Here is a 19535-nt window from a genome sequence, read left to right as displayed (position 1 = left end):
GGACACCACTACGTTTTCAGTACGAGATCCAGAGAATGAGGAAGAGACAAATGCCCCTTCCGCCTGCTCCAAGATGGCGCCGACACATGCACACTTTTTCGGCCCACCTTCCTGCTGTTTCTTTCAAGTCCTTGTCTCCTTCAGTAATAAACAAATTATTTTCTTATGGCTGCACTAGTTTTTTCGGCTGGGGGTGCGCAATCGAAAGAAAAGCTAAACCTACTATTTACTATTCTCTTGGTGATCTTTCTTGCCTTTCCTTTTTTTCCATTTTTGTCCTGGACTCTCTCGTGCAACTCTTCTCAAGGCTTCTTCTACCAAAATATCTGGATAACCTCGACTTTTAAATCGTCGGTACCAAATAACCTTCCTGAGTCGTTTATGCGCCCCCGTCGGGTGTATTGGCCCAATGGTAGAGCCCTTTCCACATAATCTGGGCCTATCGGGTGCCGCCTCCTCACTTGGAGCACTGACACGATTGCGTTATTTTGCACGAGGCAGCAAAGAAATTTGAGAACGTAGTGGCGTCCTGATAAGAAATAGGTGAGGGGTTGAGGATCATGGGAATACTGGTAAGTTATCTGCCTTTATGTACATGTAAGATTGATATAATAAGGCGTAATGTGCACACATGTTCCTGCTATTGTTATGGCGTATAATTGAATGGACAAAGAGTCTAACCAACCAATACATACAGAGAATGGGAGCTGATGCTGGAGGGAGGGGGGATAAATGAACAAAAAGCGCTGTTGCTCCAAACGGCCGTAGCGGTTCTGTAATGTCCTATCAGTCCTTTCCTACCATTGTATGGCATTAGCCATAAGTTCACAAATTAAAAGAAGATTTTTTTGGGGGGGACCTGCAGCAGTAATTGCCTCTCTGCTTTATTCTATAGATTGTAATCCTGATTTCAGTGACCGAGAAGGAAGAAGGGAAATGAACCTTTGCACCCCCTCAAGTTACGCCCCCTGGTTAGTCTCCTTCTCCCTCTGGCAGCTGACAATTCAGTCTGTGAGTAGATACTGGTATTATGCCATAAATAAGTAAGCCCTCAAGTCAGTGTAACTTGGCCAGACAATCTTTATGAAAACTTGGTCCCCATGTAGCCAGATCTGCGACTCGTAAAATAAAGCAGTTTTTTTTTTTTTTATTGGCATCTTTATATGAAGAAGAATTTTACTGAACATGTGCTGATAGAACTAAATGAAGCATAAAAGCCAGAAACATCAAACCGGTTTTTCTTTATAATGAGATCAATTGGTTTTGGAATCAAAGGAGACAAAACCATGGGAAATAACCCTCATGTGCATAATGCTAAGAGAGAAAGCAATGTTTGTCTCCAAACCCCTATGTGGGAAAAAACAGGGGGAATAAGCTAAGTGTTTGCAAATGCCATCCTCTCCTACAAGTCTCGGCTGAAGTGGATTGTTGCTATGAAATACTGTGCGATTGTTGTGGAGCTGAAGACACCAGATGTTGTGTCTGTAGATAGTTGGCTCCGAGATCCCTGGATCTGAATGAGTCTGCAGCAATCTGGAGAAAAAACGCTTTAATGAGAAGGAACATCATAAAAAACACAGCAATATCATTCTATAACACAACAACAATTCTAGTAATTCATAACTCAGATATTCATTTAAAAAATGGTCTTCTAGGAATTGGTAAAGAGGATAATATGTATATAGAACTAATAATCTGTTTTGGAAAATCTGGTTATAACAGACAGCAAGTAGTGGATCATTGTCTAACCTAACCTAGCTGGCTTTGATCTAATTCCAAGTGTGTTCCTTGAGTACCGTATTTTTTTGGACTATAAGGCGCACAAAAAATCCATTGATTTTCTCAGAAATCAAAGGTGCGCCTTATAGTCCAGTGCGCCTTATATATGAACCGTACTTACAGACAACAGCTGCCTTAAACTGTGCACGGGTCTGCCACCTGCTGGTCATTCATCCTTATAATCCGGTGCCCCTTATATATGAACCTAGACGTTTTAGCAGCCATTTATTGATGGTGCGCCTTATAATCCAGTGCGCCCTATAGTCCGAAAAATACTGTAACCAAGTTTGTTTTCACCATTTAGTCTAGATCACTATAGGAGTTAAACGTCCCAGGATAACCGCAGAGCTACCTCTCAGAGACATCCAGGTACTGATGGTGGCAAAATCTGGTGCACAGGGCACAACTTCTCCCTCCTGCTAGGAGTCACTGCTGTAGCCATTTCTGTTTGAGTACTACGGTATAACAGTTATTCAGGGGGAGGAGCTATGCAGCAGTACAGTGAAGATATCTAACACACCAAAGTGCGATAAATCCAGCTACAATCCTGGAACAGACATGCATTTTTCACAGTCCTGCTGTGAAGACACAAAGGTTCGATTATACAGATCTGGTGGTCAAAACTACAAACAGATTTACTTTAAACCAGAATCCTTCAACATTCTTCCCCCACTGTATCTTTCAGTCATGTGTAACACCCAATTACATGAAGAGAATAGGATTTACTGCAAAAATCCAACTCCTGCTCTCAGTATGATTACAAGAACTATACTAAAAATGTATTTTATCATACTATTTTGCATTTCTAGAACAAAAAAAACTTTTCTTAGAGATATCCAAATACTGTATTGTGAGCTACTGTTCCACTCCTTCAATGTCATGTTCCGATACATTGGGAAGATGTAATTGCCAGCATTTGGCAACATAGGTTATTCCCTAGTAAGCAATGATGAAAGTACAGTTCAAGGATGATCTTGGCACGTTTTAAGTGGATCACTATAACTGATGGATATGGGGTCATCCATTATAGAAAGAAGACCCTATGTGAATAGTCATTTGTCTCATCTTCTGGCCGGAGCTCTCCTTATCTCAGATAACAGCCAGATCGGTATGACCGGGCATGAGGTCAGTCAGTCAGGTGCCATTCCTGTAGGGGGGTCACTGGTCAGAATGGCAAATCAAATGGCAATAGAAGAACAGGTACTTCCGTGCCTGAAACTGAATGCTTTGCTTTGAAATGGAAGGGTCAGGTACTATTGCTACAACCACCACCACTGATGCTGCCACCATTTCCACCATCATCCATGGTCTCTTCCGAAAAGATTAGAATTTGGGCTGTCCCATGACAGCCCAATATACTCAAGTTAATGAAATAAAACATTCTCTAATTCGCCGTTAACAAAAAAAAGCAATACAACCTGTCTCAGTCCTGGTATACACAATTGTGGTTGCCCCTGTATCCGACAGTAAATTTTCTGACTATAGTCGGATTCTTCTCATAAATAGCTTCTCTTATCTGCACACTGCAGTGCTCTCTGCCTCCTGCATTACAAGACCAGGCACTTCTTGCCAGAATGCAGCAGTGTACTCTACAAGCTAAAGGGAGATAAGGTCTTTATAGCAAAGCTGACTGTGTTTTATTGATTAGGTAAGTTAGCAGAGCTGAGAGTGTCATTGTGTTTTATATGCATCTCATCATCTCTCATCTTTCACATCTCTCTATTTCTGTGTCAGATACTAGTAGAATATTCAGAAGCTAAATGGAAGTGTAGATAAGCCCTGTACCCTGATAATTTAAGCACATTGTCAGCACACTGCATCTCATAGCACAGAGGGATCATGAAGTGTCTGCTTAGAGTATACCCACCCACACAATGGTCATTACTATAGTTATAGGAGAATTTATTATTTGAGAAATTTCTTTCATGGACAAACCCTTTTAACGTATATCTGATATGGAGGGGAAATTAACAACCACAGTCAGATATTCAGTGGGGACCAAGTGGTGCAAGATCAATATTTGTTACATAAATACATTGGGGCACATTTACTAAGGGTCCGCGGACCGAATTTTCGTCGGGTTTCCCTGACTATTTCCGATTTGCTCTGTATTTAACAGGGGCTTTTGGCGCACGCGATCGGATTTTGGCGCAATCGCGCTGACTTTCATGCAACACAAATCAGTGGGCGTGGCCGTCAGATAACCCGGCTGATTTGGACTAACCGCGGTAATTAAAATTCAAATTGTGCCGCAAGACAAGCACTTACATACACCGGGAAGAAGAAGGTGAACTCCGGCGGACCTCAGCGGGGAAGCGACACATGCAGGACATCGGGTGCACGATCTTGGCGAATCGCGCCGGACTTCATGCTCGACTGACAGTCCGGATTGGGGATCGCGACAGGAGCGGGTAAGTTAATGTGCCCCATTGTATCTCTAGATCTTTCTGTTACCAATGACCACAGCTCCGATTTGTGATCATAATGAAAGCTGCAATGTATTCAGCTACACACAGGAGGGGATTTTATCACTCTCTTTTAGGAATTATTTAATTTATTTAACAATTTTTTTCCCTAAACCTGCGTTCTATTCATCACATCTTTGATAAAATTCATGGCTCTATGTATAGTTATACAGTCTTTTTTAGGATATGTAGAGTGCTATTAACAGCCGGCCCATGTCTCCGTGTCCCAGTAGGAGTCGCAAATAAAATAAAATTACTTTGGTCACATTAATAACTGGTGCCTGTAGCGAGAAATCAATTTTTTCTTGAAAACTGCCGTCTCCAGCGTACCCTCACAACAATGGCGGAGCGGGCCTTTTATTTGCCACAGTTCTCTCTAGCTGTATGGTATATTGTGGTGAAGATTGTGCCTGCCGAGTAGTGAACAACGCCAAGGGTAACACAATAACCCCTGGATACACGTGTTACAGAAGAGAACTAATCACGCTGGAATTAAAGGAACAAGTCTCCCTTTCAGAACAACTTCATCGAGAGCAAAAAAAGAAGGAATTGTAATGGAACGGAATAAATGGAAACACACGGCTTCTCACTGCAACCCAGCAGGGGGCGCTGTTCTCAGATCATGCAACATAAGGAAATCTGTAATACAGAGAATACTCCATAGACATGAACAAAGGACATTTCTTGGAAATCACGAGTTTCCCATGTGGTGTATTGTTAATCCCAACACTTCACAGGCCGCACAGATAAGCACATTCACACCCTCAATGATGAACGCTGCGATATGCAGTACGTTACCCCGCATGTTATATATAAGGTGGGTTTTTCGGATTCATTACCCAAATATCGTTTCCCCCTATTAAGTCCACTTCCCAAACTTTCTCATTAAAAACACAGGGCACATTTACTATGGACTTAGCTTTCTGATGGACTTTGCATGTTCTTTTAGGTGTCAATGGCTAGCTCAGGTATTTAAGAAGTTTCTGCGCTGCTATTGTGTTGCACGCGTTAAGGGGCACGGGCCCCAATCCATATGTATCACACTTTCAGTAGTGTCCACTCCTAAACATAACCCCCCCACGTGGTTGTGCCAGTAACAACGTTACTGAGGGTGTATACAGCTACAGAAACCACAGGAGGAATCCCTACTTGTTACATCCAGTGACTGCAGGTGACATGTCCGCCATCTTCTTCATTGGGCATCACCACATCTTATGATCCTCACATTACACTAAACAGGGGCGGGGCATGGCACAGGCAGGAGGACAGGACATGTGACCTTTACTGGGGTCTTTGCTCCTCCTCCCCTCCTGACCCATCTCTCTAGTTCTAATATATACAGCTGAGGTGGTGGCCCCGTGCCTGCTGAGGTGGTGGCCCCGTGCCTGCTGAGGTGGTGGCCCCGTGCCTGCTGAGGTGGTGGCCCCGTGCCTGCTGAGGAGGTGGCCCCGTGCCTGCTGAGGAGGTGGCCCCGTGCCTGCTGAGGAGGTGGCCCCGTGCCTGCTGAGGAGGTGGCCCCGTGCCTGCTGAGGAGGTGGCCCCGTGCCTGCTGAGGAGGTGGCAGCTCTGTGCTTCCTGTGGAACTAGACATATAGACAGTTGAACAAAAGACTGGAACTGGATTTTTATCTTCAGCGTTCCAGCTATAATAATAATTCTTTATTTCTATAGCCCCTACAGATTATGCAGCGCTGATCAGTCCCTGTCCCCATAGGGCTCACAATCTAATCATCCTACCAGTATATTTTGGAGTGTGGGAGGAAACCCAAGCAAACACGGAGAGAACAAACAAACTCTTTGCAGATGTTGACCTGGGTGGGATTTGAACCCAGGACCCCAGCGCTGCAAGGCAGAAGTGCTACTCACTCAGCCACCATGCTGCCCCTATGTTGTTACATGCCTGTATCTCTGGTTCTGTAGCTCACAAAATAGTAAGTCTGACGTGATCGGAAAGATGAGATCCTTATATTTAATAAGGTAGTATATAACTGAAGATAGAGTTAGGGCCAGAAATATTTGGACAGTGACACAATTTTCGCTAGTTGGGCTCTGCATGCCACCACATTGGATTTGAAATGAAACCCCTACAACAGAATTCAAGTGCAGATTGTGACGTTTAATTTAAAGGGCTGAACAAAAATATCTGATAGAAAATGTAGGAATTGTACACATATCTTTACAAACACTCCACATTTTAGGAGCTCAAAAGTAATTGGACAAATAAACATAACCCAAACAAAATATTTTTATTTTCAATATTTTGTTGCGAATCCTTTGGAGGCAATCACTGCCTTAAGTCTGGAACCCGTGGACATCACCAAACGCTGGGTTTCCTCCTTGTTAATGCTTTGCCAGGCCTCTACAGCCGCAGCCTTCAGGTCTTGCTTGTTTGTGGGTTTTTCTGTCTTAAGTCTGGATTTGAGCAAGTGAAATGCATGCTCAATTGGGTTAAAATCTGGCGATTGACTTGGCCATTGCAGAATGTTCCACTTTTTTGCACTCATGAACTCCTGGGTAGCTTTGGCTGTATGCTTGGGGTCATTGTCCATCTGTACACCATTCGCCGTCCGATCAACTTGCAGCATTTGGCTGAATCTGGGCTGAAAGTATATCCCGGTACACTTCAGAATTCATCCGGCTACTCTTGTCTGCTGTTATGTCATCAATAAACACAAGTGACCCAGTGCCACTGAAAGCCATGCATGCCCATGCCATCACGTTGCCTCCACCATGTTTTACAGAGGATGTGGTGTGCCTTGGATCATGTGCCGTTCCCTTTCTTCTCCAAACTTTTTTCTTCCCATCATTCTGGTACAGGTTGCTCTTTGTCTCATCTGTCCATAGAATACTTTTCCAGAACTGAGCTGGCTTCTTGAGGTGTTTTTCGGCAAATTTAACTCTGGCCTGTCTATTTTTGGAATTGATGAATGGTTTGCATCTAGATGTGAACCCTTTGTATTTACTTTCATGGAGTCTTCTCTTTACTGTTGACTTAGAGACAGATACACCTACTTCACTGAGAGTGTTCTGGACTTCAGTTGATGTTGTGAACGGGTTCTTCTTCACCAAAGAAAGTATGCGGCGATCATCCACCACTGTTGTCATCCGTGGACGCCCAGGCCTTTCTGAGTTCCCAAGCTCACCAGTCAGTTCCTTTTTTCTCAGAATGTACCCGACTGTTGATTTTGCTGCTCCAAGCATGTCTGCTATCTCTCTGATGGATTTTTTCTTTTTTTTCAGCCTCAGGATGTTCTGCTTCACCTCAATTGAGAGTTCCTTTGACCGCATGTTGCCTGGTCACAGCAACAGCTTCCAAATGCAAAACCACACACCTGGAATCAACCCCAGACCTTTTAACTACTTCATTGATTACAGGTTAACGAGGGAGACACCTTCAGAGTTAATTGCAGCCCTTAGAGTCCATTGTCCAATTACTTTTGGTCCCTTGAAAAAGAGGAGGCTATGCATTACAGAGCTATGATTCCTAAACCCTTTCTCCGATTTGGATGTGATAACTCTCATATTGCAGCTGGGAGTGTGCACTTTCAGCCCATATTATATATATAATTGTATTTCTGAACATGTTTTTCTAAATAGCTAAAATAACAAAACTTGTGACACTGTCCAAATATTTCTGGCCCTAACTGTATGACCTTCTGAAATGACGCTACCCTTACAACTACTAAACTTTATGTGAAAATGGGGTGAGAAGAGTCATATTTGCCCAACTCTTTGGGAGAGTTTTTTTTTTTTAAATTTAGGTAAAATGGGTGATGGGAATTCTACAAAGGACATTTCATAAGTTCTATTTAATACGATTTCTTATATAACCCTAAGGCCTCGTGCATACAAGCATTTTACAACCCCATACACCTTCTAAGAGCCGTACTATGGTCGTCTCTGACTTCTATCAGGACCTACTGTTCTTCCATATGTCACCATATGAATCACACAAAAAAAAAAATAATCTTGGCTTTACATACTGGAGCTCTAAAGACGCACATGTAGTACCATATGGTAACACACAACAGCCAAAGTACGGCTTGTGCTACATACTATACATTTGTGCACAGGCTTTACTTTATAATATCCAATGTTATTGTTCTATATAAACAAAGTATCCATAATACAGAATGCATTATTCTGCAGGGTTTCTGTATGATAAGTGAGGTTTTATGGGTATATTCACTAAATACTTTCTTGTGATAGTTTGTTTTTCCAGCTTGGCAGTCATGTTAGCTCATCACCCCAACACCATCAATCACGGACTGACTGCAGGAGAATTCCATCACTACTTCCCATAGCAACTCCTCCATAACTTTACTACTACACATGGCAAGCAGGAGGAGGAGGCTGATCATCGCCCGACACTTCTAGGAACATGGGAAAGTCACAATCTACACCATTTACATCTTATCAACATAATAATTCCTTTATTTACATAGCGCACACAGATTATGCAGTGCTGTCCCCAATACAGGCGGTCCCCTACTTAAGAACACTCGACTTACATACGACCCCTAATTACAAACGGACCTCTGGATGTTGGTAATTTATTGTACTTTAGCCCCGGGCTACAATAAACAGCTATAACAGTTATCACAGGTGTCTGTAATGAAGCTTTAGTGTTAATCCTGGTTCTTATGACAATCCAACATTTTTAAAATACAATTGTCACAGAGACCAAAAAGGTTCTGGCTGGGATTACAATGATAAAATACACAGTTCCGACTTACATACAAATTCAACTTAAGAACAAACCTACAAACCCTATCTTGTATGTAACCCGAGGACTGCCTGTACATTATTATTATTAATTGTAATAATGAAGGTAATAAATAACGTGGGTAAGATTCAAGTAGTCTCAGAAGGTCGCAATCCTTTCCTCCTCCATACGCCGGCTCTACACGTTTATCATGGGTGACTATTATATGACGTGTTCTCTGGTCTTAAACAATTGTAAGATTCCAGATAAATACATTTCTTGGCTATTTGCAAGATCTACACTTGCTTTAAGTGGACAGAAAAATTCTGAAAACCTAAACAGATATTTAGTAAATGTTACATGGCAAATACATCAAAACATTCTTTTATGTATACATAAAGAGTTCTTATATAAAGGCAGTCCAGGGGTTACATACAAGATAGGGTCTGTAGGTTTGTTCTTAATTTGTATGTAAGTCGGAACTGTATACTTTATAATTGTAACCCCAGACAGAATATTTTTTGGTCTCTGTGACAATTGGATTTTTAAAATGTTGGATTGTCATAAGAACCAGGATTAATAATAAAGCTTCATTACAGACACCTGTGATAACTGTTACAGCTGTTTATTGTAGCCTAAGGATAAAGTACAGTAATTACCAATATCCAGAGGTCTGTTTGTAACTAGGGATCGTATGCAAGTCGGGTGTTCTTAAAGGAAAGCTACCATTTCAAATGGTAGGTGTAAGCTGTAAACACCGAGCACCAGCTCAGGGCGAGCTGGTGCCGGTGCTTAGTTTCGTTAGTGTTATAAACCGCGGTATGCCGCAGGCGTTGCACGCGCACGGTCGCACGCAGCGCCGAAGCAACTTCTGCTTTAAAGTTTAAAAAGTGTTAAAACCGCGATACCGCGGTTTTAACACTAACGAAACTAAGCACCGGCACCAGCTCACCCTGAGCTGGTGCTCGGTGTTTACAGCTTACACCTACCATTTGAAATGGTAGGTTTCCTTTAAGTAGGGGACCGCCTGTATTAATTTATCTTGAAAAATTTTTGCTTCCAGCCAATTAACAACCTTCAATCTCATTAGTTACATTTCTGTCCTGGTGATGGGATGGACACACAGATGCCATCAGATCCAAGTTGAGAAATTAGTACAGAAAGTCTATAGTAAAATGCTCTGTGAGCTAAACACAGGCGCCACGCAGTCTGCTAGCCTGATAGATTTCAACAACGTAACATTGTAGGTAAAAAAAATGTACCACCTAGAATTCCCATTGCTCACAGAGGATCCTATGTAATGAACGGACAGACGCTCTCACACAAAGCGTCATTGTTGTACACAGGAACCAATAAGATTTGATCTGTCTACATGAAGTCACAAGTAAAAACTGACCTTTGAACAACCAGAATACTTTCCAAGAAGCCGTTTTAATGTATGAAACCCAGCAGGTCTTCCTGCAGACACCAAACGAAGCGATTAAAGCAGAAGATACCCTCACCATCGATCCATGATGGCGACAATGGGGCTCATTTACTAAGGGTCCGCACTATCGTCGGAATACCCGACGATTTCTGAAGTGCGCCGCATTTAGAAAGGGTTTTTGGCGCACGTGATCGGATTTTGCCGCATTGGCGCCGGCTTTCACGCAACACAAATCGGAGGGCGGGCCGTCGGACGATCCGAGGGATTTGGACAACACAGGGGATTTAACAAAGCAATTTGCCAGACACGCACTTTAAGCACCGGGAAGAAGAAGGTTAACTCCGACGGACCTCAGCGGGGGAAGCGACAGATGCAGGAAATCGGGCGCACGAGGTAAGTGAAGTGTGACGGACTTCACCTTCGTCGGACCATCCGGATCAGGGATTGCGACAGGACCGGGTAAGTAAATTTACCCCAATAACTTCAAGGTATTTCCTATGAAAGTCCCCTTTAAAACGTAACCAAACTTTCACCGAAGTTCCATAAATGAAAGGTACAGTTGATATTTGTACCATACTTTATTATAGAAATCTGTTCCTGTGTGCTTCTTTTTCCCCTGCCTTTCTTTCTTATTTAAGCCATTTGTGTGGATCAGTTTTCTGTCCTGTATCCACAGCTGGGAGCAACGGAGATAAAGGAACCTGATAAAGGGTCTAATGACTGATCTTTACAGACAGTCCCTAAATAGTCTAATCTCCTTGCAGAGATGAATCATTATGGGAAATAATGTATGTATGGAAAGTGTTAATCATTCGTCATTTTACCTGTCTGATTGTAGAACCTTCGTTACTTCAATTGCATTAATTGCGTCATGCGGCAGTCACCGACTTTACTTTAGTAAGCAGCTCCTAGTGCCGAAATTATGGGTAACAGGTCCTCTTTAACCCCTTCACGCTCCGTGGCGGATATATCCGCCACGGAGCGCAGTGACTTAGCGCTCAGTGGCGGATATATCCGCCACGGCGCTTATGCCGGCTCGGCTCTGGATCAGAGCCAAACCGGCATCGGGAAATACGGGGTGCCGGCTGTAACTAATAGCCGGCACCCCAGTGTAACACCCGCGATCGGAGTTGTCTCCGATCGCGGGTGCTTAACCCGTTAAATGCCGCGGTCAGCGCGACCGCGGCATCTAACATGCATCTGGGGGGGTCTTTCCCCCACGATCGACCCCCCCGAACCGTTTTCGGGGGGCGCCGATCGTTGCTATAGCAACTCTGGGGTCCGATCTGGACCCCAGAGTTACCTGCAAGAATTGCCAGTAAGATGGCGTCTGTGACGTCATCTTACTGGCACAGTGCCAGCCTATGCAAGTGCATAGGCTGACACTGATAATACTCTGCAATACATCTACACCTGCCCTCAAAAAAAGTTCCTAAATTTTCAACAATAGGTGATACCAACCCCAAAATGGTAACAATGGAAAAAGCATCTCATCCCGCAAAAAAAAAATGCCGTCACATGGCCCAAATAACGGGAAAGCGAAAAATTTTATAGCCTTCAAAAGGGGCAAATGAGGAAACTAAAATCCTGGCAGCTGCAGCGCCCTCCTTCCCTTCTGCGTCTCGCTGTGCACCCATAAAACAAGTAATGGCCACATGTGGGGGGTCTTTGTACTCAGGAGAAATTGCAGAACAAATTGTATGGTGGGTTTTCTCTTTTTATATTTTGGAAATGTGTAAATTTTAGGGCTAAATGAACGTATAAGGGAACAATTTGACCATTCTAAATTTCACCTCCATTTTGATTCAATTACTATGAAGATCTCAAGGGGTTAACAATCTTCGTAAAAGCTGTTTCTGATAGCTTGAGGGGTGCAGATTTGAAAATGGGTTGGTTATATAGGGGGTTTTGATGCTAAATATGTAAAATTTCATTCAAAACTGTATTTATCCCCAAAATAGTCAATTCTGAAAATCCGGAAAAGCGATATTCTTTTTGTAAGCCGCGTGACATCAAAATAAATTATCCAGACATTTCAGAAATTATGAAAATGTAAAGTAGACAAATGGGAAATGTTATTCAGCAACTTATTTAGGTGGTAAATCTATCTGCCTGAAAACGCAATGATTTAGAATTTCGAAAATGGCAAATTTTTCAAAAAATTTATCATATTTTCTTTTTTTTTGTAAATAAACGCAAAACTTATCAGCCAAAATTTACCACTAAAATGAAGTACAACATGTGGGGAAAAAACAATCTCAGAATAGTTTTGATAAGTAACAGTGTTCAAAAGTTATAACCATATAAAGCGAAGCAAGTCAGAATCCAAAAAAAAAATCGGGCTGAGCCTTAGGGTGAAGACACACATGGCGTTTTTGGGCCGTTTTTACTAATTGCGTTTTCAGATCGTTAAAAACGCATGCGTTAAAAAACGCATCCGTTTTTTAAAAACGCATGCGTTTTTTGAAAACGCATGCGTTTTTGTCCGTTTTTCCGAAATTGCGCAATGAAAAACGGACAAAAACGCATGCGTTTTCAAAAAACGCATGCGTTTTTAAAAAACGGATGCGTTTTTTAAAGCATGCGTTTTTAACGATCTGAAAACGCACTTAGTAAAAACGGCCCAAAAACGCCATGTGTGTCTTCACCCTTAAGCTACAAAATGGCTGCGTTCTTAAGGGGTTAAGGACAGCTATGTTGATACTAAAGGACCATATGAGTACATGGGAAATCATCTTCACACATCAATGGTGGCCGGCCACACTCACCTCGGCCGGCTGGAAGCGGAGCACAGCGCAGCTTTCGTGTCCCTATCTGTTTACATGGGGCACAGACCATAGAGATCGCAGCACTGGAGGCTGTAGGGGACCCCGAAGTTAAGTACATGTTTATTTTTTTTTACCCCACCCACATCCCGGCCACCCAAAGGGTTTTTGCATACCCTCGGACAACCCATTTAAATGTGAAGGTCCACATGAGAATACCCCTTTCAAGAAGTTTTCTATTATTCGGTTCACCACACAATTTTTAAATACAAAATTGCTTTAGTTACACTTTAGGTAACCTGACCTACACATTTTGTAACCTTTACCCAGTGGCCAATCATTGGTCGGAAAGCGCCTTTAAAGAGGACCTGTCACCCCGAAAAAGCCCCCCCCCCCCCTCAAATGTGCCCCCCATAACCCTCTCCCTAGCCTCTTTCTCCCCAGCAATTTTTTTTAAAATCTATGCTCGGAAAGGTGGTTTAAACAAATCCGAGGTCAGATCCTCATATCTGGTGGGCTGCAGTCGGCGTTATTCATAAGGGGGGCGGCCGACACTCCCCCAGCACGTCCCCTGTCAGCTAGGACCTATAGGAGAAGCCGGCAGCATGTATTGAGTAATCGCTGCCGGCTCTCCGCGATGTGGCCGGGCCGCCGCTGTTCCACCAAGGGGCTTATTCACATGGCCGGCAGCGCTGCACTGACAGCCGAAATTATATATATATATTCGGCCGGCACTGTCAATAAGCCACTGTTAGTGGAACGGCCGCATCGCGGAGAGCCGGCAGCAGTTACGCAATACATGCTGCCGGCTTCTCCTATAGGGGAGCTGACAGGGGACGTGCTGGGGGAGTGTCGGCCACCCCCCTTATGAATAACGCCGACTGCAGCCCACCAGATATGAGGATCTGACCTCAGGTGACTCCCCCCTCCTTCCCCACACACACACCTGCAGTCAGGTGACTCCCCCCTCCTTCCCCACACACACACCTGCAGTCAGGTGACTCCCCCCTCCTTCCCCACACACACACCTGCAGTCAGGTGACTCCCCCCTCCTTCCCCACACACACACCTGCAGTCAGGTGACTCCCCCCTCCTTCCCCACACACACACCTGCAGTCAGGTGACTCCCCCCTCCTTCCCCACACACACACCTGCAGTCAGGTGACTCCCCCCTCCTTCCCCACACACACACCTGCAGTCAGGTGACCCCCCCCCTCCTTCCCCCCACACACACCTGCAGTCAGGTGACCCCCCCTCCTTCCCCCCACACACACCTGCAGTCAGGTGACCCCCCCTCCTTCCCCACACACACACCTGCAGTCAGGTGACCCCCCCTCCTTCCCCCCACACACACCTGCAGTCAGGTGACCCCCCCTCCTTCCCCACACACACACCTGCAGTCAGGTGACCCCCCCCCTCCTTCCCCACAAACACACCTGCAGTCAGGTGCCCCCCCCTCCTTCCCCACACACACACCTGCAGTCAGGTGCCCCCCCCCCCCTCCTTCCCCACACACCTGCAGTCAGGTGACCCCCCTCCCTTCCCCACACACACCTGCAGTCAGGTGACCCCCCCTCCTTCCCCACACACACACCTGCAGTCAGGTGACCCCCCCTCCCTTCCCCACACACACCTGCAGTCAGGTGACTCCCCCCTCCTTCCCCACACACACACCTGCAGTCAGGTGACCCCCCCCTCCTTCCCCACACACACACCTGCAGTCAGGTGACCCCCCCCCTCCTTCCCCCACACACACACCTGCAGTCAGGTGCCCCCCCCCTCCTTCCCCACACACACACCTGCAGTCAGGTGACACCCCCCACTTCCCCACACACACACCTGCAGTCAGGTTACCCCCCCTCCCCATCCCGACACACACACCTGCAGTCAGGTTACCCCCCCTCCCCTTCCCCACACACACACCTGCAGTCAGGTGACCCCCCCCCCTCCTTCCCCCCACACACACCTGCAGTCAGGTGACCCCCCCTCCTTCCCCACACACACACCTGCAGTCAGGTGACCCCCCCTCCTTCCCCCCACACACACCTGCAGTCAGGTGACCCCCCCTCCTTCCCCACACACACACCTGCAGTCAGGTGACCCCCCCCCTCCTTCCCCACAAACACACCTGCAGTCAGGTGCCCCCCCCTCCTTCCCCACACACACACCTGCAGTCAGGTGCCCCCCCCTCCTTCCCCACACACACACCTGCAGTCAGGTGCCCCCCCCTCCTTCCCCACACACCTGCAGTCAGGTGACCCCCCTCCCTTCCCCACACACACCTGCAGTCAGGTGACCCCCCCTCCTTCCCCACACACACACCTGCAGTCAGGTGACCCCCCTCCCTTCCCCACACACACACCTGCAGTCAGGTGACTCCCCCCTCCTTCCCCACACACACACCTGCAGTCAGGTGACCCCCCCCTCCTTCCCCACACACACACCTGCAGTCAGGTGACCCCCCCTCCTTCCCCACACACACACCTGCAGTCAGGTGCCCCCCCCCTCCTTCCCCACACACACACCTGCAGTCAGGTGACACCCCCCACTTCCCCACACACACACCTGCAGTCAGGTTACCCCCCCTCCCCATCCCGACACACACACCTGCAGTCAGGTTACCCCCCCTCCCCTTCCCCACACACACACCTGCAGTCAGGTGACCCCCCCCCCTCCTTCCCCACACACACACCTGCAGTCAGGTTACCCCCCCTCCCCTTCCCGGCACACACACCTGCAGTCAGGTTACCCCCCCTCCCCTTCCCCACACACACACCTGCAGTCAGGTTACACCCCCCCCCCCCCCCGACACCTAGGGGTAAGTCTAGAAATTGAATTGGCAAATTCCCCAACCTTATGGACACTCTGTACTAATATGTATTTATCATTCACTCCAACCATATAAACTGTACAAAAAGATATTTAAAAAAAAAAATTATTTTTTTTATAATTGATTCCAATTTGTTACAGATAGCCTTAAATCTCACTCTGCTGTGTATATTGTTATTCACTGCAAAAGACACAAGTGCTTATAATCTGCTTCTATCATCACCTCAGGATCTCTGATAGCCGGACCCCCGACCAGTACCTGACACATAACAGGAACACAAAGACATCAGCACCTGCTATGCCCGTCCCCAAAAAGACAGCGGGCAGTCACCGAGGTGTTAAAGTGCTTATTTACCTTCAGATGATATAAAATATAGTCAGCAGCTTCTCAGAGACACAAGACGCGCCGCCACGTTCTCAGCATGTGTTCCCAATAACCAAGTGGCAGATTGTTGTCTGGGAGGATTCTTTCTAATAACTTGGTATTTTCACATAATAGGAAAAATATAGGCATAATAGGGACTCTCTAATAATGATGGAGGGAAACGAGAGAGGGAGTAAGCAGATGGGGGTACCAACTATTTAATTTATCCCCAATCCACAGGATTAAGATTCTTAAATGTATTTAGGATAATGAGGGTCACCTCCTCCTCCTCGCCATACTGCCACTGACTTCCTGCCGGCAAACAACAACATTACGAGGAGATGTTAATCTGCAAGCTATAGGCAGGGGAGAGGGAAGTTAATAGCAGATCTGGCAGTGTATGTTATACCTGTGATAGAAGAGCAGAGAATGTCATGTGTAATAAGCCATCTCTGATCTGTCTCATCTTTCTTTCTATATGTCAGATACTAGTACAATGTTCAGAAGCCCAAATGAAAGTGTATATAAACCTGTACCCTGATAATCTAAGCACATTGTCAGCACACAGCACTAGAGGGATCATAATGTGTCTGCTAAGAGAGACCCCGCCCACACTCTAGAATATTACACTGACTAGGAACTAAAACAGCAATACAACTGAGTATAATTGTAAAGCAAAGGGTTAAAAATGTTTATCTTTATTGTGTAAACATCAATATGGGGATAGAAATTTTTTTTCATGAGCAAACCCCTTTAAGACGAACTGCACACGGTGCATATTGTCATGGGGAAAATCATCACAAAGTCTGTGTATACCTCATACTGGTTATGGTTATTCGTAATTTTAATATAGATTTTGGACTTGTGATCTAACACTTTCAGAATAAATCCAATTAGAAAGAGAAGAAAAGAATCCTTCAGCACAGCAGTTCCTCTATTAAAACTTAAGTTATTAAATAGTAAAGATCTGATGCATACTGACGCGTTTCGAGCGCAGGCTTAGTCCCTGCAGCTTCTAATCTTGACTCATCTATGGCAAAATATGACTCTTCTCTGCTCATGTTCACATTTCTTCGGAGTAGAGGTTTTACAGATAAATGGGTGAGCATTCACATGAAAGAGAGAATTCTAGAATGGACATTTCACACCCGATCATATCAGATTGCTTGCACTTGCGCTGCTTTCAATGCTGTACATTTCATAAACTACCTGAGGGTTTTATGGGTTAAAATCTGGTGGAAGAAAATTTTTAATCTCTCATATCTATTCAGCAGATAGATGATAAGTGCTTTACTCTGAAATATGCCTTTAACTCTATAGATCTGAGTAGATAGAGCATTTGTTAATCTGATTTTACCGGAAAAAAAAACAAAAAAAAACTTCAGCACTGATATTTACTGACTGTATAATATCACTTCAGGATATTATGAAGAATAGTTATAACAATGTAACAAAATAACTTTCTTCTATCCGCTATGATGGACAGATAAGTGGTGATGGGATCATACAATGGATCAGCTCATGGTCCTTATACAGGACACCACACACGGCTCATCTCTGGGACCACAGACAACACCTCTAGGTTCTGGTAATATGAAGGCACAGACACCCCTAAATTCTAGACAAATCACTAAACATGCAATAATACTATGAACATTTTAAGGAAAAATTACTCCCTATATCTAATCCCTGTAGAAAATCCGATCCGTTACTGAGAAAAGCTCCGCTTCCTGCTATATAAAGGAGCCACTCACATACAAGGGAGATTATACATAAATTTAGGAAGGATCCGGGAGCGGGGGATAACATAATGGGCACAGGGAGTTTTTTTAATGAACTGATCGACGACTGCTGTCTAAATGGCTGATAACAGGGAGCAATAGACTGCACTCAGTAACAGGGGATATACAATAACTATGTGAGTAACTTTTCAGGAACTATATTAAATTACCCCCAAACTGGAAAATTTTCCCATAAATGAGGTCACCCAGCTTTCCCAAATCTATCTAACCCTGCAGAAGCTTCATCAGACTCTAGTCCATGTTGTGTTCTGGAAAAGTTTCTAGGAGTTGTAAGCACCCAGCTCTCCCAGGATCAGATAAGAGTAGAGTAGTTACCCCAGAGGAGGCTGCGCTGGCGGCACACAGGATGGGGGGCAGCTTGTCCCTCTGCTTCTCCTCCGGGGCTCCCAGCGGCTCCTCTTCTGCACATCCAGTGGACAGGGAGCTCTGCAGAGACATCCTCATCACAGCGGGCACAGGGGAGCGGGCATGTCACCAGGTACCCAGCAGCCGCCCCATGGGGCACATCCAGCGCGCTCTGCCCCTGGCACTGAGGAGCCCATGAAAGGAACTCAGCTCCGACTACACTGAAGCGGAATCCACGCCCCTCGGTGACGTCACGGGCACTTCACCAGTCACATGACCACATGGGCGGGGCGATGCTCTGCTGCTTGTGTTTGTAGTTACATGTGTTTATATCTAATGTTCCTGCATGTGCGGGTGATGCGGGAACTACAACTCCCATCATGCTCTGCCATCCGGGAAAGTCCTAGGTGCAGACTGTTGTAATAAGGCTGCAGGGCATGCTGGGAGCTGTAGTCTTACATTGCTGGACACTATTGTAAGGATAGTAAAGCTGCAGAACATGTTGGGAGTTGTCGTCTTATACAACAGCTTTGGTCTCAGATTGAAGAAAAATGTTGTAAAGAGGCAGCAGAGCATGCTGGGAGTTATAGTCCCACAATAACCTGAGTCCTAGGTACTGATATAAGGATAATGAGAGTGGCAGAGCATGCTGGGAGGTATAGTACCACAGTAACCTGAGTCCCAGGTACTGTTATTGGGATAATGAGAGTGGTAGAACATGCTGGGAGTTATAGTCCCACAATAACCTGAGTCCCAGGTACTGTTTTAAGGATAATGAGCGTGGCAGAGCATGCTGGGAGTTATAGTCTCACAATAGCCTGAGTTCCAGGTACTGTTATAGAGATAATGAGAGTTGTAGAGCATGCTGGGAGTTATAGTCCCAAACCTGAGTCCCAGGTACTGTTTTAAGGATAATGAGCGTGGCAGAGCATGCTGGGAGTTATAGTCTCACAATAACCTGAGTCCCAGGTACTGTTATAGGGATAATGAGAGTTGTAGAGCATTCTGGGAGTTATAGTCCCAAACCTGAGTCCCAGGTACTGTTACAGGGATAA

General features: G+C 45.2%; 1 protein-coding gene across 2 annotated transcripts in view; it reads right to left on the bottom strand.

The window, feature by feature from the left end:
- HECTD2 (HECT domain E3 ubiquitin protein ligase 2) overlaps positions 1–18768 on the bottom strand; it is an 88399-nt gene extending 69631 nt beyond the window's left edge. For both annotated transcript variants that reach the window (XR_011850644.1, XM_072129920.1), the window contains exon 1: positions 18451–18768. Coding sequence is in view for 1 of the 2 variants with exons in the window: in XM_072129920.1 (XP_071986021.1) it covers positions 18451–18579 (129 nt within the window). In the remaining variant the exon portion in view is untranslated. The remainder of the gene's footprint in view (positions 1–18450) is intronic.
- Positions 18769–19535: the final 767 nt, after the last annotated feature.

Source organism: Engystomops pustulosus, chromosome 11 (genome assembly GCF_040894005.1).
Source record: "Engystomops pustulosus chromosome 11, aEngPut4.maternal, whole genome shotgun sequence".
NCBI classification, from domain to species: Eukaryota; Metazoa; Chordata; class Amphibia; order Anura; family Leptodactylidae; genus Engystomops; species Engystomops pustulosus.
Note: the sequence above shows the minus strand (reverse complement) of the source record. Positions and strands in the feature narration are given on the sequence as shown.